The sequence below is a fragment of the Hemibagrus wyckioides genome, linkage group LG11 (genome assembly GCF_019097595.1).
Source record: "Hemibagrus wyckioides isolate EC202008001 linkage group LG11, SWU_Hwy_1.0, whole genome shotgun sequence".
Lineage (NCBI taxonomy): Eukaryota > Metazoa > Chordata > Actinopteri > Siluriformes > Bagridae > Hemibagrus > Hemibagrus wyckioides.
The window spans coordinates 20,223,584-20,251,158 of NC_080720.1; the positions used below are offsets into that span (position 1 = coordinate 20,223,584).

The 27,575-nt window shown below is 39.6% G+C and overlaps 2 protein-coding genes across 4 annotated transcripts in view; both read right to left on the reverse strand.

Annotated features, from left to right (window-relative positions):
* The window catches only part of LOC131362142 (synaptotagmin-2), a 49,287-nt gene extending 39,213 nt beyond the window's left edge, over window positions 1-10,074 (reverse strand). The window contains exon 1 of the mRNA XM_058403940.1: window positions 9,717-10,074. The gene's annotated coding sequence lies outside the window, so the exon portion shown is untranslated. The remainder of the gene's footprint in view (window positions 1-9,716) is intronic.
* Window positions 10,075-15,861: 5,787 nt separating this feature from the next.
* Window positions 15,862-27,244, reverse strand: mybphb (myosin binding protein Hb). Of its 3 annotated transcripts, XM_058402007.1 has the most exons (14): window positions 26,978-27,244; window positions 25,288-25,347; window positions 24,636-24,698; window positions 24,228-24,362; window positions 23,199-23,366; window positions 20,753-20,841; window positions 20,442-20,637; window positions 19,907-20,046; window positions 19,318-19,477; window positions 18,824-18,960; window positions 18,092-18,278; window positions 17,151-17,183; window positions 16,288-16,327; window positions 15,862-16,181 (listed from the first exon to the last, which is right to left on the reverse strand). In XM_058402007.1, the coding sequence occupies exons 1-12, from the start codon at window positions 27,192-27,194 to the stop codon at window positions 17,152-17,154; spliced, it is 1,584 nt and encodes a 527-aa protein (XP_058257990.1). In that variant the 5' UTR covers window positions 27,195-27,244; the 3' UTR covers window positions 15,862-16,181; window positions 16,288-16,327; window position 17,151. The 3 variants fall into 3 exon arrangements, with proteins under 3 accessions (XP_058257990.1, XP_058257991.1, XP_058257992.1); XM_058402008.1 differs by lacking the exon at window positions 25,288-25,347; XM_058402009.1 differs by lacking the exons at window positions 24,636-24,698; window positions 25,288-25,347.
* Between the last annotated feature and the right edge of the window lie 331 nt (window positions 27,245-27,575).

Here is a 27,575-nt window from a genome sequence, read left to right on the forward strand (position 1 = left end):
GCCAGCGAGTTGTTAGGATTGTTCTGGAAGAGTTGTGGCCTCTTAGTGGCAGAAGGGTGTATCACAAATTAGGCTGCGCTCTCCTCTTCTCTGCAGTGCGTTTTTTTTTTTTTTTCCTTTTGCACGAAGGTCGAACAAATTAGGCCAGTCAGGCACCCTGGCCCACATGTACTCCTTCTAACACTCTACATGGCTCTGTGACACACACTCTTGCATGCACCGTCACACACACTTTGTTACCCTTCCAGACACCTAAAATAGTATATTCAGGTGGTCTGGGGATACTGTAGGTAGAAAGGTAGGAGATACTTTATCAACCCCAGAGTCAGAGCGTCTAGAGTATCTAGATCTGGGTCAGTTTGACTGAACACCCTGCAAAAGGCTTAGCCCACAAAAAGACTGGTTTATACCTATTTATTCTGGAATGTTGGCATATTAAAACACACAAAAAATGAAACCAAAAATGAGCATGACTTTAATATGCTAAGGATTACAACTTAGACTCATCTGCAAGATCCTCATCTGTACATTCGGAGCATTATGTATAAACAATAACTATAATAATTTATAATAGCTATTCATGGATGTGGAAGTCACATGTCCTGTGATCCGCTTTTAAGCAGACAAATGTTTCAGAATCAGCAGATTGAGAAAGGATGCTGGAGGCGTTTCTTAACATTCTCTTCTCTTCCTCTCTCTAATAGCGGAATACCAGAAGAGGGCAGCAGGATTGTACAGCTGATCATGCAGCACCTTATAGACCCCTGCAGCTGGTCTCCTGACTTTATTGGCTCATGGTTTGAGCTGGTAATTTGATCATGGTGTTTGCACGCATCATCAATCACACGTTAATGAGTCTACAACAGAAGCAAAAGGCTGAATCAGAATGCAAAGCAGTGCTTCTCTGCAGAGGCACGGAGGCTGGCGTGCACACTGACAGGAAGCTTATAGAGTATGTTATACATTATTTAGTACAGTCCTGTAGGTAGTACAGATTTATTTTGAATTTATTGTAGGCATATTGAGCCTGTCTTGTGTTCAGTGCTCAGGAGATGAACAAATGAATTATTTAATATGAAAGAGAATTGCATGTTTAAAAAAAACTCACTACACTGTATTTTTCATCACCCAGCGGTTATAAATAAGGACAAATATGCTAATGAGCTGCATAAACAGTAACACAAATTGTAGTGGTGTATTTATGGATATGACTTCCAGGCTGCCATTCAAGGCAAAAAAAACATAATCATAAAAAAGATTATTGCTGAATAATGCATTGGCAAGAAACTCGAAAATGAGTACTTAGAGACTTATGGACTATGTTTGTCTTCTGTCCTGAAATCAAAGTTTTGTATGTTAATGTCATTGAACTTTCTTACTGTGTTTATGTTTCCTATTTGTGGCAATTATTATATATATGTATACAGCAATTATTGGCAAAGAAAAGACTCAAGAAATTCTGCTACACTGATATTCATTCATTCCTTAAATCAGACTACTTGGACATTGGCCATTTTGGTTCTCTCTGTTGGTGAGAACAGAGCTGTAAAATTAATTTTATTTTAATCATGATCACAGTTCTCTGTTAATTTAACATAATCTACTGAGATGTTGCTGAGCTTAATTGACTGACATGGCTTACTGATCATTACTGATTCGGTTTGGATGAATGCTTACTGTTATGGTATCCACCTGTGCATCCATCCATGCATCAGTCCATCCATCCATCAGTCCATCTGTCCGTCAGTCCGTCCGTCCATCTGTCCGTCAGTCCGTCCGTCCATCTGTCCATCCATCCATCCAACCATCAGTCCATCCACCCATGCATCAGTCCATCTATCCATCCATCAGTCCACCCATCTATCCATCCATCAGTCCATTCATCAGTCCATCCAACCATCAGTCCATCCATCCATCCATCCATCCATATATCAGTCCACCCATCTATCCATCCATCAGTCCATCCAACCACCAATTCCATCCATCCGTCCGTCCATCCATCCATCCATCCAACCATCAGTCCATCCATCCATCCATCCATCCATCCATCCATCAATCTATCCCTCTTTGATTTAATCCACACTGATTTAATATTAATAGTCTACTTTTGATCTGCAAATCTAATAGGAAATCCTTCTAACGTACAATACGAAAGAGAACTGTTGTTGATTTATAACATAAATGATATAATCAAGCTTGGTAGAGAAACAGAGCTCGGGTTACTGTCTGTGTGGAGTTCTCTGAGTGTTCTCTTCATGTCTGAGTGGGCTGTCTGGTTTCCTTCCACTTCCCAAAAGCATGCAGAAAATTGTGTTGCATTAGACTTACCTCAGAAGCGAGAAGTCGGAGTTCAGAATGACTTCATTTTCGACCTCTGTGTGTTTGAGGTATAGTGCTGGAAAAAAACTTGACTGCCTCCATGTTTCGATTTAGTTTGCAGCAGCTAACTGTGATGAGTGATTTATAACAGAGAACTGTATAGCCTGTGTTTGAGATTAAACAACCTGATAAGTCTATCCTGGATTTCATGATTTTATGATCGAAGAAAAATCAAGCAAGCTCCAAGGAGGATTTTTAGTAGTGTGCAATTTTACAAAATTAGTGCAGATTTTCTGCAGATATGGGCCAAGATGCATCAAGTAACGTCATCACAACACAAATTCAGCCAAAGCCGTCTCCGAATCATGTGTGTCAAGCATAAGTACAGCTATCATAGAAAGTCAATACATATGTATTTTCAACAATAGTGGTTTAAAAGAAGAATCCTGTGCTTACGAGTTCACCAGTTCACATCAAAAGTTTTCAAGCAAAAAAAGCACAAAAACAAAAAACTCTGCAAGTTGCATCACAAATCCGAATAGGAAAAGCCAGTGTTTTTGTTCACAAAAGTCACAAAAAAATTCTTGGGAATCTCAAGCAAATTCTTGTACATAGAGCATAAATTGTTTAAATGCACTTGGTTTACTGCTGATGCTGTGCTTGACTTGAAGAGACCACATCTGGCTCCTGAGTAGAAATTGTGAGTTGAGGGCTGTTTTCTGTTTTTGTCATGCCTTTCTTACTCACGCACACACACAGACACACACACATAGCAATATGCTATATTTCAAAACCTGTAATTTAAATGTATGAATCCACTGAGAAATCTGGCAGCAATTCAAGGAGGTTCTGCCACTGCAGTGTGTGTGTGTGTGTGTATGTGTGCGTGTGTGTGTTACTCAGCAGGGATGTTTTCAGTTTTTGTAGTCGGAAGTGGTAAAACACGAGTTACAACCTTTAGCTGAATACAGCATTGGATTGACAACTATAAATTGCTCCTAGGGGTGTGTGTGTGTGTGCATATTTCCCTGTGATGAACGTACATCCCATCCAGGGTTTTCTTGGACCCAGTGTTCCCAGGATATGAGCCACTGCGATCCTGGCCGGTATAACTGAATAAATGAATGAATTATTAGAACTATTTTTCAATAAACACACGTTAGTTGTGCAGCCCTAAGTATTAATACATTTCAATAACAAAGTAGTGCTTATTTCAGCATCATTTTCAATTACAGAACACATCATTTTGCCCTTAATGGAACTGCATTTCCAGATTTTTCAGATGTTGACAGCAAATAAAATTGGCTTGAGAATGTGATGTAAGTTCTCACAGCAGATGACACATGGAAAGATTCCATTAACAATACACCAGATAACATACATGCTAAAGAGTAAGTCTGATACGATTGTTTAAAAAACAAACAAACGGGGAATCATGACACATTCACAAACATGATTAAGTTACAAAGTGACTCTGCTGGAGCTCTGTAGCACTGCACCATCATCCCTGATTAAATACACTTCTCATGCATGATTTCACATGACAGATCCGTGACACTGATGTTTCCTTCCTTCCCTGTTTGTTTGTTATCTTTCTGATTGCTCTGTTTTAATGCTGTTAAAATGTTTACTCTTACAACAGTTTGCATGCTGATTAATTTGTAGCAAAAGAAAATGTAAACAAAGCCAATGGTCGTAAATCTTTCTTTAATATTTGCTGTTTTTCAGTTGCTGTTCCAATGGTGGTTATTGTTATCTCTTGTTAGCTTAACAATTCCAAAATAGCACACAACAGCTGTGAAAAGAAAAAGCACACAGTACATGGTACATATATATATATATATATATATATATATATATATATATATATATATATATATATATATATATATATATATATATATACTATATTGCCAAAAGTATTCGCTCACCTGCCTTGACTCGCATATGAACTTAAGTGACATCCCATTCCTAATTCATAGGGTTCAATATGACGTCGGTCCACCCTTTGCAGCTATAACAGCTTCAACTCTTCTGGGAAGGCTGTCCACAAGGTTTAGGAGTGTGTTTATGGGAATTTTTGACCATTCTTCCAGAAGCGCATTTGTGAGGTCAGGCACTGATGTTGGACGAGAAGGCCTGGCTCTCAGTCTCCGCTCTAATTCATCCCAAAGGTGTTCTATCGGGTTGAGGTCAGAACTCTGTGCAGGCCAGTCAAGTTCATCCACACCAGACTCTGTCATCCATGTCTTTATGGACCTTGCTTTGTGCACTGGTGCACAGTCATGTTGGAAGAGGAAGGGGCCAGCTCCAAACTGTTCCCACAAAGTTGGGAGCATGGAATTGTCCAAAATGTCTTGGTATGCTGAAGCATTCAGAGTTCCTTTCACTGGAACTAAGGGGCCAAGCCCAGCTCCTGAAAAACAACCCCACACCATAATCCCCCCTCCACCAAACTTTTCACTTGGCACACTGCAGTCAGACAAGTACCGTTCTCCTGGCAACCGCCAAACCCAGACTCGTCCATCAGATTGCCAGATGGAGAAGCGCGATTCGTCACTCCAGAGAACGCGTCTCCACTGCTCTAGAGTCCAGTGGCGGCGTGCTTTACACCACTGCATCCGACGCTTTGCATTGCACTTGGTGATGTATGGCTTGGATGCAGCTGCTCGGCCATGGAAACCCATTCCATTAAGCTCTCTGCGCACTGTTCTTCAGCTAATCTGAAGGCCACATGAAGGTGGAGGTTTGGAGGTCTGTAGCGATTGACTCTGCAGAAAGTTGGCGACCTCTTCGCACTATGCGCCTCAGCATCCGCTGACCCCACTCCGTCAGTTTACGTGGCCTACCACTTCGTGGCTGAGTTGCTGTCGTTCCCAAACACTTCCACGTTCTTATAATACAGCTGACAGTTGACTGTGGAATATTTAGGAGCGAGGAAATTTCACGACTGGATTTGTTGCACAGGTGGCATCCTATCACAGTTCCACGCTGGAATTCACTGAGCTCCTGAGAGCGACCCATTCTTTCACAAATGTTTGTAAAAACAGTCTGCATGCCTAGGTGCTTGATTTTATACACCTGTGGCCATGGAAGTGATTGGAACACCTGATTCTGATTATTTGGATGGGTGAGCGAATACTTTTGGCAATATAGTGTATATATATGTGTGTGTGTGTGTGTGTGTTTATACATCAGCAGCTTTTTTTCTAAGCACTCCGGTTTCTGCATCAATTATTACTATATTGATTATTCATCATCTCTGTAGGTTAGTACCATATGGTAACCTCCTTTGACACCTCCTCAATTCTCACACACACACATACACAAACACACACATTACACAATTTTCTTCTATTGATCTCATTTTCCTTTAGTTCCGCTGCTTGATTGAAGCAATACATCCCAATATCAGCTTCATCAGGAACATTTTGCACAAAACATGGCTTTAGGTTATGGTACTAGTTTAGCACACTGGCTAGTTTTCTAGCACTTAATGGCACCCAAAATGATAGAAAAAAACCCCAAAAAAGTCTTCAGGCTGTAACTGGACCCATCTCGTTGAGTCTGGTTTAGTTCATTTTCGTCAGCATTGATTAATTTCTCCTTCCGTCCTCATTTATAATCACCACACAGCAGCAATAGTATTTTTCTTCACACACACACACACACACTCACAGTAATGTGGTATAATTCAAAACCAGTCATTTAAATGTATGATTCCACTGAGGAATCTGGCAGCAGTGCAAGGAGGTTTGGCCAGTGCAGTGTATGTGTGTGTGTGTGTGTGTGTTACTCAGCGGGTACACACTGCACCAGTGGCCATGTGTAACAGAGTGCCTGTGCCAGGCTAAGCTGCTGTAGGCCACAGTCATCAATGGATTCAGGAGCACACACACACACAAACACACACACACCAATTTTTTGTTGGTCAGCAGAAAATTCCTCCAGCCTACAGGCAATGAACCGTCGGTACATCATGTTCCCCAGTCTTGTCTTCCTTCCAGCTTTCACGTCACTGACATCTACAAGCAAGGTACCATCAAGGTAATCGTGACTGAAAGTGTGCAAGCAATCCATATCCTCTGCAGTAAACCTCATACCTGGCCTCCTGGATTTAAAGCCAGTGCTGTTTTAGTGCTCTTATTAGAGATATGGTTACGCAGACATGGTGCTTGAGACCGGGTGTGCTTCCAACATTATCTTCACAAAGCTACTGAGCTACTCAGGATGCTGTGAAATGAGGAGCTGAGGAGCTGATTGACGAGACATGGAACAGTGAAAACGTTGTCAAAAGGAGAACAGAGAGACTTTGAGAAAGAACATAAATGAAACATCCTACACGGAGTGCCAATGGATGGCATCAGCAGAGTGAAATACGGCAAAATAAAGGGCAGAAAGGAAAATTGTGTAGTGATAGAAAAGGGCTTTAATAGAAGACTTCATGAGCCTGTCACACACTGATCTGTCACACACAATCGGCTTGTCAGTTATCACAGTCATGACATTTTATTATCCTAATGTTTACCCAAATGTGAACAAAAGGCTGTATAATTCTAGACCCGATTATACTGTATTTTACTGACTTCTGGGTACAAATAATAATCGATTAACGTCAAGTTGTATTTTACTGTCTGGGAAGCTGAGCTGCCTCTCTCTAGATTTCTTCTCCATTCAGAGTAATGCTAGCTAATCAGAAAAGGAATGAAAGCGGCTAGTGGCTTGTCCACCTCCAACCATGGAGCAAGTGATGTGTTGTTCTATTTCTCTGGAGACGTGAATTCAGTAGTCATTAATGATGTTATTAACAAAAAAAAGCAATGAATATAAAGCAGCAAATGTGAAAAACGTACTGCTCTGCCACAGTCAACTACAAGGTTAATATTAACACACTCATTCAACTACAGTATCGTTTCTATAGTAACAACTTACAAAGGATCTTCGATGGTGGATGCAACTCATAACCGGATAAAATAAAACCATTTTTAAGGTGTTGTTCATTTATCGTTTATGTTTATAGATAAATCTGTAGCTCTAACGGATTTTCAGGTTTCTTGGGTAAACGATTATCATATTCATTGATTGTTTGCAGCTGCTATAATGGAAGTGATAGCAGGAATTGACTTGTATTGTGGATGTTCCACAACATTAAGCATTAATTATAATCGGGTAAAATGTATGATCTTGTGCACAGAAGGTGTCGGTTTTGTAAAGTGACAATCACTGGTGCGATCCCCGTTTGCGCCTCGCATAAGTGACTAGCTAGAACATTCACAATTAACCCAAGGAGGTTTTTCGCTTGCATTTCCTCATTTGTGAGTCACTTTGGATAAAAGTGTCTGCTAAATAAATAAATGTAATGATTGTGTAATCAGTAAAAAAATTGTTAGTGTTGGTGAAATGGCTCTGGTGTAAAAGGAATAAATCATGACATGTGCTGGAAGTGCTGTTATAGGAAAATAATCAATTACAGGGTGTCAAAATATACCAAACTCTAATGCTTGGATCATGGTGGATTCAGCCCAAATCTAATTAAGCAAATCGGTTTTATATGAAAATATTGAGAAAATCAATTTCCAGGTTTCTATTTTTTTCCCTTTTATCCTGTTCAGGGTCATGGTGGACCTAGATCCTGAAAAGGCTAGGCATGAGTCAGAAACTGGATGTCATGCTGGGTGTGAGGTAGGAGGAAACCGGAGAACGCAGAGAAAACCCAGGCAGTCATGATAGAATGTCTGAAATGCCGCAAAGACAGTAACCTGAGCTCAGAAATGATTTGGGGAACCTGGAGATGTGAGGCGTCAATGCTACCCACTGCACCAACATGCCACCCTGATATTACCTTTTATTTATTTATTTATTTGTTTGTTTGTTTGTTTGCTTGTTTTATAATTGTATATATTTCATCTGTGGTAATTATAAGCATCACACATGAACGACCCTGATACACAGTGTGAAACTGCAGCATTATTACTACAGGGAAACCCGATTCAATTTCATGAGCCATCAACTAGATGTTCACTTTAAAGACATACCGTGGATGAGTTGTTTCCCCTCAGTGCCCTGCACAGTCACACACACAGAATACCATCTGGACAGCGCTATTCAGAATCCAGTACAGTGGTGTTTGTGTGTGTGTGTGTGTGAGACGCCTTCTTCAAGAGGCTCTGCTTTATATCTCAGCAAGTACCTTCATTACGTCTGACCCGCAAGGACAGGACTGAAACGTACGTATGCATACCTCACACCCTTCCAAACCCCCGAGTCTGATACCTCACCGGCTCTTCTCCCTGATCCCCTGCAATCGATGAGATTACCTCCTGAATTGCTTTCCTTTTTCATCACACCACTGCAGATCCTATTGTTCTGGGAGGGAATTTCTACATGTGGCAGCACCAGAGATTTATTGAATCGGATGCACAATGCAAGTGAATGCTTATCGTTCACCTCAGACCAGTCTGCTTTATGAACCCTTCAACAAGAACTGAATGAACAACTCCCACAACACACACACACATGCAGTAACACAAGAGACAAGATCTAAAATAAATAAATAAATAAATAACTATTCAAAATGAGAAAATATTCCGTTTTTTTTCCACATTACATTTTCTCAATGAGAAGCGGCGCTCAAGATTTATGGGAGTGATGCTCATCAATGTGAGTGCTGCTCAGAAGAGCTGTCTCAGCAAAAAGCGGCTGACCTAGCTTTAGCACCTGATAGATAGATAGATAGATAGATAGATAGATAGATAGATAGATAGATAGATAGATAGATAGATAGATTCACTGATCAACCTCAGAACAGTGTTTTTTATTCTTATTCTTTTTAGTACTTCTGCTACATCTTGTATCTTGTTCAGAGGCAACTTAAAAATTTTAGGGAGGCTCCTGGTATCAGCTGCATTATAGGAAGGTAAATAATAAACATCAATTCACTATCCTAACCGTCCTGTCTGTCAATGCGGCTGTAGTGCAGCGTGCCCAGGGAGGCTCTTAACCTCATATCATCTCTAACTCTTGGGTTGGTTCTGTAGTTACTGAGCAGTTTCCACCCTGTCCGACCCTTATTTTGCATTCTCCACACATCGGCCGCTCTTATGTAATCAGACACTGCAGAGCGCAGACTTTGCCTGGGCGGGGACTTAAAGTTGGACTGTAGCGAAGCCTCGCCCCCCTCCGTTTCCCCCACATCTCCTCCATCACCCCCCACCCCCATCCATGCACCACTTCAGTCCTCTACACAGCATTTTCATTGTCTATAAGCAACTTCAAAAGAGAAAAAAAATGCAAGCAAAACATTGACTACTGCATAGCATCACAAAATAAATAAACAAATCACCTGAAAGAAAAATAAAATAAAAAATCACTACTGAAAAAAGAAGAAGGATGCTTACCTTGGGCTGAGGTGTACTGCGACAGGAGATGTAGCCGGAAAGGGAGGGGGAGAGAAAACTTCACTAAAATGCGGCAGGACACTCTGAGTTGCTTTGCAAATAGCAAAGCTGAAATTTCACAGCACTTTGGTTTATCCTCCTTATATAAAAAAAAATAATAATAATAAATAAATAAATAAATTATAGCTTTTTGCAGTGTTGTATTTTTTTCTGTCTTCTCTTAAGGTCCCCCACGTTCACACACAATCACACACACACTCCGGAAAACAGAGGTCTCACGGTGCTCAGTGTTGGGACCGGCGGATGCGCAGACACACACATTTTCATTCTCACACACCGCAATCGTCTCTCAGCATCGCAGCCTCCGGCGTTTCGCTGCTGTATTTCCCGGCAGCGCGCTCTGATTGGCCAACGAAAACTATCCTTCTCACTGATTGGTCGAGTGTGAGGGGGTTTTTTTCGCCACACGCGCTCCGAAGTGGCCCCACCCCTTTCCTCTCCTACAGTAGTTCATATGCCTACTACATTAGTCAGTATGTAGGTTCCGTCCCAACCGCATGATACCATACTAAACAGTATGTCCAAAAACTGCGCCATTATTGAAACGTACTATTCAGATACACTATAGGATGCTAGTATGCGGTTTTGGGGAGGTATGGATGTAATATAAGATTCCAGCTGGAAGTGAGCAGTGCTTGTGTGTATGTGTGTGTGTAGGAGGGGTGTGTGTGTGTGGGGGGGGGGGGGTGGCTGCCGGGAGACTGGCCGCAGATTCCCCTGCTCACTCAGCATCCCACCATGTGTGTGTGTAAGAGAGGGAGGGAGGGAGTGAGATGGATAAGAAGAAGGAGAAGGTGTTTTTCAGTAGTTCTGCAGTACCACTAGCCCAGTCTGCCTGTGCTTTTTGTTGAGAGCAGCATGTAGGTAATGTGCTGTGTGTAAATTATTCAATACTGTGGTGGACTCGCAAGAACTGCCTGTAGACTTCAAGGATTTGCAGTCAGAAACTCCAGAATAACACCACCAATTGGCTTCATCAGCAACCTCATTACTCACTGTCAGCCTCTCGCTCACTACAGCACAGCCACTGCACCATAATGCGCTTTCTGCTCGCTTTCATCAGCCTCGGTATACACCAACGCCAAGAGTCTGTTCCCAGCATGTGCGTACATTATATATATTTGTTGAAGGCAATATATGAAAATGTCAGTAAGACTCCGATTTGGTTTGTTTCTCTTAGTTCAACTAAAAATCCAGAGATTTATTTTTTTCTTCTCAGCTTCTCCATCAGCTCCTTTCTTCTGGTCTGCTGTGTGGTGCCTCTGTTCTAATGAAATGCACTTGATCAGCATCTGAAATCAATCAGATAAAGGCAGGCCTTCCTGGGCAAAGCTATAAATGATTTGATGGTGTAGAAATTCCGTATGACGCATTAAATGGAACCTACATCTGATTAATAAATAGAAACTCAAAGGTTTGCTGTTAATTCTGGATTAGAAAGAATGAACTGTCATGTTCTTTTTCGAAAGGGTTTTTATGGTGCTAACACACAACAGCCCTTTCACTATTTGTGACTGATGTTATGATTTCTTTTGGGAAATCAATGCTCTAATAACATCTGGGATACGACTTGTGTCTCTGAATGCCAAATGGACACGCGAACCCAAAAATGAGTCTATGATTAGATTTCTCAGAGACTAAGGCGGATGCAAAACCTTTTAGTGAGTAACAGACATCCAAATGGTGTTGTTCTGCTGCATCTGGAGAAATCTTTGGCACTGCAGGATTTAGCTTTAGGCAGACATGTTATAATTTAAAGGAGAAATTCAAGCAAGACATAATTGAAAAAATAAAGCATTCATGAGCACTGAACTACTCAGACATCATTTTGGCAGTTACTTTTACTCCTGGGCTCAGTGAATGTCCCTCATAAACAATAAACAAACCCCACACAAACATCACCAGCTCAGCAAACAGTGGCTTGTTTCCGTGTCCTTTTTGTGCAGTAAATGGTAAATGCATTTCCATAACTCATGCTGAATCCCGTTGCTTTCAGGTGTACATTACACAAAGCATCATTTGTTTGCTCAGCTGGCTTGACACAACAGCAGTGAATGACATGCACCCAAAACCTGATCGGATCTATTTCATCCTTCCACAATGTCCTAACTGATGCAAACAATAACAAGACGTTGAGCAGCTAATGGAATGGCAATGAAAAAAATGGTTAGGGATGTTTGTATTCCATTAGCTACTTCTCAGTGTTGAAAATCATGTCATAGAATCATGGATAAAGTTGAACTTTCTTGGCCTACCCTCTAATGCTAACTCCTTCCTCCTAACACATTCGTTCCATATTTTTGGTGGCTTGATAGTTATATATTTTATAATTAACTGATCAGTTAGATCAGGTATGACAGTAGCAGGGAAAAGGGCCAAATTTGCTAGTCTCATGGTTGCCCACAACTTCTCTGATGCTAGGCCTAATTTTTTATTTTATTATTATATATGTTTTTAATTGAAAATTGAAGCTGAATATATATATATATATATATATATATATATATATATATATATATATATATATAATTTATTTTATTTTAGGTATTTTTTCCCCTCTACTGCAGCAAAGAATTTAAATCTGTGTACTTGTGAACATTATGTGCAATTCACAACTAATCATTCATGTACACTTTGTATGGACATATAGAAAAAAACTGACTAATTCATTTCATCATGAAATACCTTCATGAATCAGTCATTGCTGAAATTCAGAATCTAGCTTAACAGAAAGTCACTATATGAGTGGACAGAAAGTCTTAACAGATAGTCAGCTATATGAGTGGATCATTATGCTGATGTAATACATACACAATGTTGCAAAAACTATGTGAACACCTAATATGCGGACACTTTGCACACCCATATATGGGTGTTCCTCAAACCTTTTCCTCCAATTTGGAGGCATACTCTTGTATAGGATGCCTTAGTTCCAACACTGGAACTAAATGGCCCTGACTTGTTTCAGCATGACAAGGCACGTGTGCACAAAACCCCAGTGTCCTGCACAGATCCCTGACCTCAACCTGAACTGGAACACCGGCTGTGTGCCATGCCTCAGTAATGCTCTTGAGGCTGAATGAGCACAAATCCCAAAGCCAAGCTCTAAACTCTAGTGCAAAACCTTCCCATAAGAGTGGAGTATATTATAACAGAAAAAAGGGAATAAATCTGGAATGCTATATTCAATGCACATATAGGTGTGATGGTCAGACGTCTATACACTCATGGCTGTATAATGTAGTTTTTAATTGTGAGAAGGTTTTTATTTTGTTTGTCTGATTTTGTCTGATTACTTGTTATTGTGATTGCGCACAGCAGAGGGAGCTGTAGTTTAAGTCAGAGTGAGCAGGACCTTCAGTGCATCAGCTCTCTACAGTTTCCAGTTTCCTCTAAATGTAATCTTTTCTGGGAATGATCCTGTCACAAACATTAAATCACATCATATTACATCTAAACAGGACTTGTGCAAGGGAACTTTTTTTTTTTTTTCATTTGCATTTTTATTTAGATGTCAGCTTGCTAAGAACATACACTTAAACAATAGTCTGTGTTTTAGCTCCTCACATTTAGGTCCCAAGCTGAATAGTATAAAGAGTAAAAACAATGTATGTGCAGTTAATTCTCTTGGCATACGATCACAAATAAAAACCTGATGGAGATACATTCCTATTTGGGACTAGCTGTGGAAAAAAATAGTATGAAACAAACGACATGCTGCAAGAAGTCTAATTTGCTGGTGTAATAGCAGTGCCACCTGCTGTGCAGTAGAACACAGCCTGCAGCACAGGCTGTACACAATGGGGTTTTGCTGCAGGATGTAGCCTTCGCACGGTTACTTTACCTCCATAACAACAACAACTGAGTCCAACCCCGTTTACTATAAGTGTTAAAAAGAAATTACGAATTTTACTGGAATTTCAAGCCAACCTGCAGAGTTTAATCTCAATTTTGTTTGGTTTTTCGTTTCTCCTTGTCTACCATCTTGCTGTTAAACATTCGTCGCCCTTACTGTCAGCGTTAGCTTTCTATTAACTATAAATATAGCTGTTTTCTTTCTCCTCTCCCCAATTTTATTTCTTTTCTAAAAAAGCTTTTACAGTAATTGGAAATGAAATGAAGTTTGTTCGATATAAATACACGATTTCAATAAAGTACACACTGACCAGGCATAAGATTATGACCACCTGCCTAATATTGTGTTGGTCCCCCTTTTGCTGCCAAAACAGCCCTGACCCGTTCTGCACTGTGTATTCTGACACCTTTCTATCAGAACCAGCATTAACTTCTTCAACAATTTGAGCAACAGTAGCTCATCTGTTGGATCGGATCACATGGGCCAGCCTTCGCTCCCCACGTGCATCGATGAGCCTTGGCCACTCATGACCCCATCACCGGTTCACCATTGTTCCTTCCTTGGACCACTTTTGATAGACACTGACCACTGCAGACCGGGAACACCCCACAAGAGCTGCAGTTTTGGAGATGCTCTGATTTAGTCATCTAGCCATCACAATTTGGTCCTTGTCGAACTTAATCAAATCCTTACGCTTGCCCATTTTTCCTGCTTCTAACACATCAACTTTGAGGACAAAATGTTCACTTGCTGCCTAATATATCCCACCCACTAACAGGTGGCATGATGAGGAGATAATCAGTGTTATTCACTTCACTTCTCAGTGCTCATAATGTTATACCTGATAGGTGTATATCTAGCTACTAATCAGCAATGCGAATGTCATTTAACGTTACCTTACCCTGATAAGCTGTATATCAATTCCTCCACAAACAATTTCTATACTTTATTCAGCTTTGAGTTTTTCATGGATGTGGGACACATCTTTGAAGATTAATCTCAGGCAAAAGATGAGGTGAAAAATATTTCCATAATAGGTGAGCAAAGGCGATGATGCTGTTGTTTTTGTATTTAATAATAAGCAGGAAATCATTTTACCCTGTGTCTGTTTTTTGTAAAAAGGTCCTAAAGTACTATGCAAACACTTAACACACGCTACATGTTTCCTTAATGATGTTTAATGAAAAACACACATTATAAATGTAATATACTCATTTTTACTGGTATATATTTTGTATATTTCATTACTCTGTTTGAAATATATTTATTTTTGGCCCAGACTGTAAATTTTTAAAAGTACCCTTTAAAAAGTAAGCTTGGTAGCACTTAAATAAATTATAGAAGTAATGTGGCATGCTATTATGCATAAGTGGGAAAATAGCGAGTCCCGTACATGACAAACATCTTGTAACACTATGCATGGCTCTCTAGGAAGTTGTGATAATGGACGTCATGCATAGTGCCCTTTACCATGGCGTTAAGTACCAGTGAAGGTTGTATGAATGGCATCCGTTTGCAATGTAGCCAAGATACTATTTATTTCTGTTCATGGCTTTGCTCAGTCCAAGGTTGTCTGTGTGTAGATCCTGAAATGACCGAACTGTTTATGGCTTAATCTATGTTTGTTAGAAAGGCTTCTGTGCCCTAGTAGGAGCATCTGGTACGAATTTGATATATGTCCTGTTTTATTGCCCTTTTGTTCTGCTTCACGTTGAGTTATCTAAGCCAGAGAAATCAAATATTCTCTAGCCAAACACATCTTTCAGTGAAAGAAAATTCACAGATTTATTTCATGACACTAATCTGTCTATTTTTATATTAAACACATTAGGCAAATATGTATAATGTAAAATTTCTGCTTCTGAGCCCCTTAAAGAATGTCTTGTCTTAACCAGACTTTTATCAGATTCATAACAATGTCTACTAGATTAAAATTTAAATTGTTATTAGTTAATAAGCTTTAAACCAGAAATCTAACTCCCTATAAGACACAGATACATTTGTTACAGGCATCATTTTAAAACTATTCATATCAAATGATATGGAACAAATATTACAATGGCAGTTTGATTATGATAACCATGATATCATAAAAAAATTAATTTTGACATCTGGCTATACATCACAGAGATGCCGCAGATGTACCATTGTTTCATATTAATGTATAATGTAGATAAACATGTCATATCTGTAATCATAATTGATGGGGAGAAAAAAAGCAACAACAAATTGAAGGCATAAATTTATTTTGAAACAAATACTGAAATTTCTCTCTTTTACTGCAGATGATCCCTTTAACAGGCAAAAATTTGATCAGTCTTAAACATAAGGACAGTGCCAGGTATCAGAAGATACATACATAAATAGAAACAAATAAACAGTTGTCTCAACCACAGGTCGTCGATGATGTGCCTATATAATAGATGTGCTCTATTTGTGAGTTTAAGACAAAAACGATAAATGTCTCTGGTTATTTCCTTCATATGTACAGTTCATGGTTTTTTTTTTTTTTGCTTTTCTTTGCGTCAACAACCGGCATCTTCAAAATCCTTAAAAGAGGAACAAAAACCCCACAGTAAATCACATTTGACAACAAATCATATTATAGCCATGATATTTGACATAGACAGAGTGATCACAAATGGGTGGCCTTACCTTTTAAGCAAACTGTGATCCCGCTGCTCCTAATTTGGGTCTGGAACAAATGTAGGCAGAAATGGAAAAACAAACAGGTGTAAATGGCCTCTAGCTATAATTGTGACAGCTGAAGTAACATAAATTGTGGTTGGTTTTTTTAACCTTCTGTTACAATTGCTATAAATGAAACACTACCACAAATTACTTACAAAAATTTTTAAATGCAATTTTATATACACTAGCATTATTACAACACAATATTCAGCTCCAAAACATATCAAATAATTGTAATTCCTGATTCACAGAGAATTATAATTTTCATGCCGTGAGTGTAGGCAAACGAGTTTATTGGTATAAGTGCTGCCAGCGAGTCACAGTCGGCCCCCTGGGGCCTAATGGGGAACTGGGTGCTGAGTCAGGGAAATGTGACTTCCTTTCTCGTTGTACACATATGGAGCCATGACAGATTTAATTTACATAGCAGTAGAAGTCAGAACCATGAAGCGGCAGAGACTGCACGATCCAAATTTAGCACCCACCGTATAAGGTCAGCTCATGGGGGGTGGGGTCAAGGGAGAGGCAGTTGTCAAGACCCAAATAGATGTAAAGTACTCTGGACTCTAAATTGCTTATCTGGGACACCTCAGCCTATTATGGCCAAACAAATATTAGTCCCTTGAGGGTGCATCTTGAAATACCAATAATAAATGCTCACGGTGGTAGATGAATTGATCTGGATTCACTATCACACTTAGTGGAAAAGTAGCAAGGAATAGAGTATATCTCATTATATATGTGAGATTTTATATATGTGTAAAGGAACAACCACTGATCTGAACCACATTACAGATACTGACAAACATAAACATATGGCTCTTTACCTTATTTCTTGTCAGCATCAGGAACCACAGCTTCTGTAGGGGCAAAAATAATATTCCATGTTAGGCTAAGTACAAGTGAGTACAAGTGGGTGTGCTGTTGTAGGAAAATAATCCATGTCTCTAGGTGATGTGCTTTGGCCTGATGCAAAGTGGGGTTACTGTTACCACCTGATGTGATTTATTCTCCTTTAACAGGAGAGGTTTTAAACTTTACCACAGCAATGTATCTGATGTATTAACAAACACCACTTTGTGCTTTTTAACTGTTTAGAGTCAAATATTCTGGAACATCCACAGGCCAAGTTGTAGCATTTAATATCTATTAGCAACAATTATTCCACCACCAGCCACTCTTTTTTTCCCACTCTCAGTTAAAAAGGAAAATTGCAGCTTGTCATGTTACCAAGAAACCGGAACGTGCAAAGCAGAGCTCTGTCCTGAAGACTTTCCCGTGGCAGAAAACTTTCTGACTGTTACTAAGTGAAAGCCGGGTTTGCTTCCATCAATGTTAAAATAAATCTTCTTGCAGAAAGCTTCACCATATTCATAGTTATACATTTTCCTTTGCTAAGTAACAAAAGGTTTTAAATCTCTTAACTTTTTAGCTTAAGTAATAGAATCCTGTGATCTGAATATCATCCAGATATACTGTATCAAGAATTCAACAGCATAATGATATTAAACAACCATAATATATTGCTTAACCTGATTATGTCTGTAGGTTTATTATATATTATATAAGAGATCACCAAATCTGACAAATTCTGTATTGCATTTGTTGAATGCAAAATATAACCATTAAAATGAATGCAGGTCCCTATTTGTTTTGCCAGCTGAAGACATTCTTTAACTGCAAACACTACACAATAACCTACTGCAAAAACAAGGATGTGCATTGTTTATTAACACCTGTTACATATATTATCCATTGTTTCACTTACGTTTGACCTCCAGCTTGCAAGAGACAATAGCTTCACCATGTTCATTGATGGCCTTGCACATGTACACACCGCCATCAAAGTTGCTGGGCTTGCGGATCTCCAGAGAGCAGATGCCCTGGTTGTTTATCTGCCTGAACTTGGGGTCATCACCGATGATCATCTGGTTCTTTATCCACTGAATCTTGGGCTGCAGAGAAAGAAAAAAAAGGAGATGAAAAGGAAAGCAAGTGCTTTGGTTCATACTCCTTGTGGAGACAGATGTTTCTACAGTTATCTCTTGAAATGCTAGGATTCTGAATTGTATCATTATTTGTTGAAAGCTTGTTGATGGATGAATTAGTCATATAATTCCAAGACCCCAGCAAGTATGCAATCCTGCTATACTTAAATGTAAGAGGGCTATGGTGTTAAATAGCATGATGTCTGTCGGGGCCTCTCTTGGCTAAAAGCAACAATGCCATTCATCCAGTTCTCGCCAGTGTGAATTTATTCTATTTAATTTCAATCCCAAGAGCTTTTTGCTATTGGCTGTGATGAGCCAGCTGCCATTTTCCAGTGGACAGTCAAATGATACTTTTATTACAACACAATGGTGGGTTACTGCTGTCTGGTGTACATCACATGATATTAATACACATATCTATAACTGCTACGTTTTTGACTTTTTTAGTTTACTTCTAGTCAACATCAGCAGTCAAGGACAAGCAGTAAATATGAAATGAGCCAACATGCCTTAGGGAATCCTCTGACAGAGCACAGTAGCTTGGTGGTGTAGCCCACAGTGGTGATGCGGTCTGGCATGCTGGTGGTGAACTTGGGGGCCTCGATGAACTTATGTTCCTTGTAGTCTGGTGGTTTATATTCGATACCTGATCACAAAATAAAATGGGTCAACATGGAGCATTACTGTTCCAATATACGTTCTAAACAAAATTTGATTGAGTTATAACTTCCCAAAGTTCAAAGATAGTTAGGAGACATGTTTGATGATGTCAAATGGACACCAGTGTCTTTAGTATAATTCTTGAAATGTCCACAATTGTGCTAATATATACAAGGTGTGGAACATAAGTACAACTGACCACAAATAACTAATGGTATTTTTATGTTCAGTCAGGCCACACTGGCCTGATAATGGATGTTTATGGACATCTCTGGTCAGTCTGCCCACAAGGGACAAAGCATCTTCTACCAAATACATATCATAATTAAACATTTAGGTTTACTTGTCTTCTGGATGGTGGCAGAGCCCTTTGTAATAGTGGCATCGTTGCTGAGTCCACATTTGTTCTCAGAGAAGATCCTGAAAGTATATGTATTTCCCATGATCAGGTCTGAGATAGTGGCATTCAGCCTGTGATAATGCTCCAGCACTGTGAACCAGTCCTGTGAAGAGGAAATAGCAATGGGGATGAGTACAAATTATTCATAAGCATTATATGGGCTTGCTCTAATATTCCCAAATAGTCAGTAACGCATTTCAATAAGCAGTAAAGGACTGAGTTGTAATTTATTTTTTTTACAATTTGGTTGACAACTCAGCAAATTAGATAAGAAGAAACTAAATGTCAGCTCAGCAAGAGGTGTGATGTAGCACTTTGTTGGAGATTGAATTTACATTCTCAGTAAATGTTTGAACAAGTATTTCCTAATACCTCGAAAAAAATTCTATTGTAAAACTGAATTAGTAGATAAGGACTAATGCACACATAAGGACATGCACTATCCATGAAATGGCAATTTCTACACATAGCAGAAAAATCTATTTAAATACAATAGCCGTACTGTTTATTAAAAATTGGGAGAAGCCCTTACGCCAGTCTTTTTGTCAGCCTTCTGCACTGTGTATCCAGTGATAGTTGTGTTTCCATTGTCCCTCGGCTCAGTCCATTCCAAAGCAACATTGAACCCCCAGCTATCCACAATCTTTACACTTGCTGGTGGACCTGGCAGTTCTGTGATTCCGCACAAATAGTATCATGTTAAAAATGACAGAGTTCAACAGGACACTTTAGCAGAACCAAGCATTAACCAAATACTAACATGCTTCCTAAAGACACCATGTGTCATTAAACTTAAACATTAACAAATTTAGAAATAGGAATGGATTAGGGTTAACCTTAAGGGTTTAAGATTTGGACTTATCATTTGCAATGTTTCTTCCAATTTAAATTGTGAGACATCTCTAACTAAAATGTTGAAATGCTCTTCACCAAATTTATACCACAATTTCTTAAATTCTGAAATAAATTTGGAGAAAAACATAATCGAGCCATCAGTAGTGTATGAAAAATAAATGGCAGGAAGTTTACTGGTGATCATGATGTTCAGCCACAATCTCGCAGCTCACCAATAATCTGCAGAGTCAGCTGGGCTTTGTCTTCAAAGCTGTCCACTTTAACACACATCTCATAGACACCAGAGTCAGCTCGCTCAGCTGCACGGATGAAGAAGATGCTGTCCCTGTCACTGTTGCGGACGTTCACTCTCTTGGTGTCAACGGGCTGTCCATCCTTTGTCCAGGTGATGACAGGCTGGGGTTTGCCCTGTAAAGGAGAGAAAAAAACGACCCTGAATTTAAGTCAATTGGTACAAACTACAAAGTTATATAACAAAGTTGCTATTATACAAAACAATGCTGAAGATTTAAGGCTCACATACAGTGAAGGGGATGACAAGGTTGACTTTCTCTCCAACTTTCACCACATAACGCTGCCTGAGGAAACGTGGCAGACGAATCTTGGGGCGATCTATAGGGGAATCAAAATGACATATAGCTTACTAAATACCTTCATTCACCTTCAGTGACACTTTAAGAGTTGCAGTGGATCCGGAGCTTTTCCCTGGAGCACTGGGTGTGAGGTGGGTGTGATACACCCTGCATGGGACCCTCACGCACACACATTCACACACAGGTGAAAAGTAGAGAACCGGAAGGAAACCCACATGAGCATGGGGAGGACATGCAAAACTCCAACCTGAGCTCACGACCATGCAGCTTCAAATCAATCATATATTCTGTTTATACATTTTAATTTGTGCTGTTGATCTATTTGTTGTCCATTTGTTATTATCTCATCAATTCTAAAGGTGATTGTTTTACCTTTATAAATGCAATTCAGACTAATATGTATGCTAGTTTTTAAACTTCATGAACTTCAGAGTTAAAATTAGACTGTTAGCCTTTTCAAGCAACACATGTTAATTGGCTTCAGTCCAACTGAACCATGTCCCTGAATTATTTTACAGTGATTTGGGTAAAATAAAATAAGTCACTGAGTCACTGAAATCAGATTTCATATTAGGATGGTAATATGAACCAAACGCTCATGACAACCTGAGTCCAGTTCTGTACCACGCTAATCACTAACTTATCTTAAAGCTGTAGCGCAAATCTACTTTGGGCCTTTGGATATGCTGACCACAGGCCTGTTCATCTCATCACAGCTGTAAATAGGCCAGTCTGACACATCCTACCCTCTTTTGATGTATGATGCAGAGCTTGAGTTACATTGTGTAGCCAAAACACTTGTAAGGGGTTTTAGTTATGATTTCAAGAAATTATTTCACAGATCAAGGCAAACAGACTCCACTGATATTGTAGTTTTTTTTAAGGCTTAGCACTGTATAACTGTCATCTCAGCAGGAGCACTCTTATTTTACCTTTGCACTTACGGTGTCAACAAGACCACACATGCAGCCATAAAGTCTTCGTGTAAACTGATATGCACTGCTGTGACTGGCGTTTGTTGCCAAATTGCTGCTAGCAAGTGTTACTGTACACATATATCTGTAATTTAATTAACCAACTCTTTCAAAACCTTCACTAAACATCCCCGGCATCTGAGCTCCTGTATTAGTGTTCTCCTGTGGTCTGCCTTTCCGAAACCATGGCCTAGTTCCAGACAAATATGGAGTCTCTGGTAAATTCTGCCCGGCGATCCCCTCAGCTGTGACACAGTGTGAAAACACATGGGAATGTCACCCTCCCCCTATGCATGAACTGTTCACATTTGTCACCATCGCTCTTGGAGTAAGCAGCTTGACACCGCTCCAGAATGTGGGCTGTCCAAGCCATGTAAAACCTTCCACTTGTAATCCGTGTTAATGAAAAACACTTCCCAGCAATTTTCCCATGATTTGTGACTGGAATTGTCGTCATTATTAGTGGAGCTAATTCATAAAATGCCTATCTCCATTGTGCCATCAGTACAAGAAAGGAACCTGCCAATGTACTCCCCCTCCATGTGCATATTGCGTAGAAAAAGTGCGCAGATTGGAATCAAGTTACCTTCCAATATAGCTCAGCTTTCCATTCTGCATGTACGCTGTCTTTCTTTAGGTGCATTTAATCGCATGGTTAAGCCAGTCTTACACAACTGCATATTATTCTCCTGAGCAAGCGTCCTGGGCAAATGTGGGAGAAAATTATGTACAACTAGATATTTTTCTGGCAACAAACTGGCTTCTGGTGCTATTCAAGCTACATAGTGTTATTAACATCATACTGATGTATTCAGCTTTGTAAGACAACCCCATCAGTGAGCCTGAGCTAAGCATGTCGACAAGATGTACCTTTACACAGAAGCGTTTCAAGCGGTTTGCAGCCAGCACTTATTTTAACTGTAAAATCATTTCCCTTAAAACAAATGTATGAACATAATCCAACTATTCAAATATTAGACTCATTATTTAAAATGTGCAAAATAATTTTTGGGTATCCTTTTAAAGCAAGAGATGTTTTATTATATTTTCTAGTTATTAGTTGGCATCAGTTATTGGCCTACTTGTTCTTGGTTATTGAAAATTTAGACATTTATTTTAAATAGAAACATCTAGAAAATGTAAGAGCTCAATATTACTACTTTGATAATGGTGGGTTTTGATTTATAAAAACTTTCAAAGTTTGTTTCACATGTGCCACTGGTTTTAAGATCACTGCCTTACACATCTGGTGTAAAACATTCCTGCACACTTTTGCCAACACTCTGAAGAACTTACAGCAGGCAGACAGAACTCTTTTCCAGCATACCAGAACATAACCAGCACTTCTCAACTATTCAGTAACAGAAAGGTACAGTTTCTTAGCCTTGAAAGCTGCACTTACCAACGACTTCTCTGACCAGGACGGCGTCGGCTAAAGTGGCAGGAGGGCTGCGGCCACCAGCGTTCACAGCCACCACCCTGATGTTGAGACGGTCACCAGTGGTCTGGTTCTTAATAACATAACGGCAGGAAACGGTCAGCTCTTCGTTAACTGCTTTCCAATCACCAGCTAAAAAAACACATGACTGGGAGTTTAGTTCACGTGCAAGAAAATGTGAGGATGTATGCATAAGAATAGAGGGGTTGTTCAGACCCAGTGTATAATGAGCTTGGGGAAGAACTAAGAGCAATTATGGGAGACAGACTGTGGATCTAGAAATGATTTCAAAATTTGTCACAGGATTTGGAGTGAAGCACTCTAAACTACTGTAGCAATTTCAAGCAGGTCATGTATGCCTCTTTAATATTTTAGGATGCTTGCCCTGAGCATGAATGCTGTTGAATTCAATTTAGTTCCCTGAATGATTAAAATTATATATTTATTAAATAATATTCAATATTATTCTTAGAATGAATACAGTGCTTTATCCTGAACTAGCTACCTGTGCCATCTCTACTTTGAAAAACTTGCAAATGCATTAAGTAAAGCATTTATTTTATATTTCCTAATTTTAATCTGCACTTAGCTTTAAAAAAAAAAACTGTTTCTGCTACAAGGATGCAGTCTGCAAGACATTCCCAATGCAGTTGCATTCCCTACTGCTAGAAATGCCTCACTCCTTATAGGGCAATGAGATAGGTGTGGTTATAAATCTACTGGTGACACTTTGGGGACAGGTGCAACTGAGAAGTCTGACCAACCACTGAACCTGTATGTTACAGTTTTCTCCTCACTACACCACTATGGAGTGGTGTGCTTGTACGCGGTGCTTTAAATGATCAGTAGTTCTTCTTTCTTTAAAATATGCTGAGAATCCTATGCAATTCAAATGTAGTGTCACTTAAAGATTAGTGACATCAATTCTGATCACAGATTTTATATGTTGGGTTTGATCTGATATGTCTTATATATTCAAATACAGAGACTTACTTCCTTCCTTGCAGCATTCCACAACGTATCCATCCAAGCCAGCATTCCCAATGGTAGCAGGAGGTCTCCACTGGATACTGACCGAAACATCATTGACATCCTCTACAGTCACCTCCAGAGGCTCGCTGGTGGGTTCTGGGAGAACAAGCAGAGTTTAAACTTACAAAGTTTGTTTATTTATTCATCTTAATAATCTGATCAAGATATCGTAACCGCTTTATCTTGTCAGGGGAACAATAAAGTTGACACAGGAATATACCAAGGATGGAACGCCAATCTATCCACAATCACCACCCACACACACACTCCCACGCACACACATTCATAATCCCCAGAAAAATCATACTAATGGCCCACAATAGAATCCACAGAATAATGAGGTGGAGAAGCAGAAAGAAGATGATTTACCTGCAGGAGGAGGGGGTGTAGGAGCTTTGATCTCCTCAGCTGGTGGCGCTTCAGCAGCAGGGGCTGTTGTTAAATAAGCAAGGCTTTATTAAATGCAGCAGATAGCAAGCAGAATGTCCTTTTGAATTAGGCTGTGCATGAGCTCTTAAAGACTTCTTAAACAATGTACATTTTGATTCCAAGCCAGCTCCTAATACACCTATGGCAGTAAAATTGGAGAATGCTGACCATCAGATGCTTTGAGATGTAGAATGGAGTAAATATGTGTCTGTAGATTTCCATAACCTATAATATGTCCAACATACAGCACAATTTGGTAATTGTTTTATTCCAACACACCTAGCAATTATTTCATTGCAAATAAGAGTAAATAAATCAGGTGTGCTTGAGTAAAGAAAGCACCAAATATTTCTGCAGAGTAAATAAATCAGGTGTGCTTGAGTAAAGAAAGCACCAAATATTTCTGCACCTGTACTAACTCTGAGATAAATTTGATCCCCAATGCAAATCCTTAGTACAGATTTGTTTTGCATCCTGGAAAATTCCATACAAAGGCCATGTATCAGGAACAATCTGGCATTTGAAATATTTGGCATTTGAGCTGTAACTTCTTTCACGGTGTGAAAAGCACAGTGCTGATATAGCATGTTACCGTCAGCGGGAGCCTCCCCTTCAGCAGGTGCAGCATCTTCCTGGCCAGGGGCAGCATCAGCTGATTACAGACATTAAAGCGTTAGTAAAAAAAAAAAAAAAAAAGATGAAGCACAGGAACGCTTTTAAATGCTGGATAAGTGGCAACAATGATGAAAGCCAATAAGACAGTGTTTCCCAATCTGCTAATACACCTGATCCATGCCTTTGCTAACACTAAAAATTTGGTACATCTGTGCTGGAGCTGCACAGCAGCAAAAAGGTGGACTATCTGTAATCTCCCAAAAACTGGAATGTGAAACATGAGCTTAGGCCAGTTGTTGTGAACTCCAGGCCTGGGGATAGTGATCCAACTCAACATGTCGATCCCTTGAATAGTTAAACAAGAGGCTATGGGAATAGAAAACGTGTAGGCCAGTAGCTCCCCCGGACTGGAGTTGAAAACAGTTAGCCATGAAAAAAACTGACTTGATTTTTTTTTTTTAAATGGCGATCATATTATTACCATGAGCAGCAGCTTATTGTTAAATATTAGATGTTACTTTAAAATGTCCGTGTGATAAAAAAAAACAAAAAACATTTAAAGCTTGGCTTGAACTTCTAGCATGAGTACATAATGCTAAATAAATATGCGATGACAACTCACAAATGACTAACAAAGCAGAAAATTAAAAACATTGCTTTAAACAGGAATTTCGCAGCAAATTGCCATATGCTATTAGAGGAATGTAGCTTGTTTTAATAGTGTATACACACAAGAAAAGGCATTATGTGAACTAAATGTGGTTAATGAAGTGAGTACATTAAGGAGCCTTCTAAAAAGAATTTGTCATTTGTAATGTAATAAAGTGTTTTAAGTGCAGAGATATATCACACTTAAGTGGAAAGAAGGTATTTATGGCACAGATAAACCAGATCTCATCAGGGTTTAGGTTTACACCTAGGCTTCACCGAAGTGTCAGAATCCCCAAGGCCAAATTAAGATTTGGAGTGCTGAATTAATACTAACAATGTCACAATTAAGTCCACATGGACATAAACATATGAATTATGAATGAATTCAATACTAGAGATTTTCAGTAAACAAACAAGTGCTTTAAGTGCACTTGAAGTTGAACATTATGGTGTAGTTATACAAGTATGTACTTTTTTAACTGCATTGCTCTTAATAAAACTGGTGCCTTAAGCATAACATTGAAATCTTTTTTGCCAATACTAAGAGCCTCAGTTCAAGAGTCCAGCCCAGTAAAGCTGAGACCTAAAAGCATTCCACCATAACCAGTCAGCTGTTTTCTGCTAGCTGGAGATGCCCAATATGTTCAAGGCAATGTCGATAAGTCCTCGCCAGGCTTCTCAAAGTAAAAATAGCAAAATGGGCATCTTGTTTCTCAAAGAGAAAATGTATGTGCTATGTATAAATGCAGAGTTGTTCAAAGGGATTCCGGCAAACAGCTGTAGATATTTAAAATTGCTGTTTTATGGCGATTAACAATAAATCTCTTGAACAGATTATAATGTGAGTGCATTATAATGTTAGGTTAGTGCTTTACAACATGCTAAACGAGGACTGGCTATTATTTAATCCACTGTCTTAAGTATTAATAAAAAGAAAATATTAGTTGCGTTTTTAAAGATCAGGGGGAAAGGAGGAGGTGGTTTGAGTATGTTGGTTTCAGGACCCTAAACAGTACCGTCTTTGGGCACCTCCGCTGGTGGAGCCTCGGCTGGAGCTGGCGCCGCGGCTGCAGGGGCCTCGGCGGGCGGTGCTTCAGCTGGAGGGGCCTCGGCAGGTGGAGCTTCAGCTGGAGGCGCCTCAGGTTTAGGCTCGGGCTTAGGCTCGGGCTTCGGTGGTGGCTCCTTCTTCACCACCTTGGCCCCTTTCTTAATGGGTGCTGGCTTGGCCGGCATGATCGTCCGCTGGAAAGATCCCTCTTGCTAACTTGGCACCTTCGACTGCGTCTCGGAAGGGGGGCGGCCTTATATATATATTGCGCGTGTGGCCCTGCTAGACTCCGCCCCCTGCCTGAGCTTTTTATGTCACGCGTTAATGAGGGGGCGCAACTGCACGTGCATGGGGAAAGCAGAGGAGATCCGGGACAGAGGAAATATTTTACTAATGTAATCATGAATTGTACTGTTTGCTGGATACACTTTTGTGATCACATGGAGAAAATACCTATTAAAGTATGCATAGTTTATCGTAATCACATTTTTAATCAGTGTAAATAGACCAGCGTGCTAAAAGTAGAGAATAAGTACAAAAATCGCATTAAATTCTTTAGTCTAGTA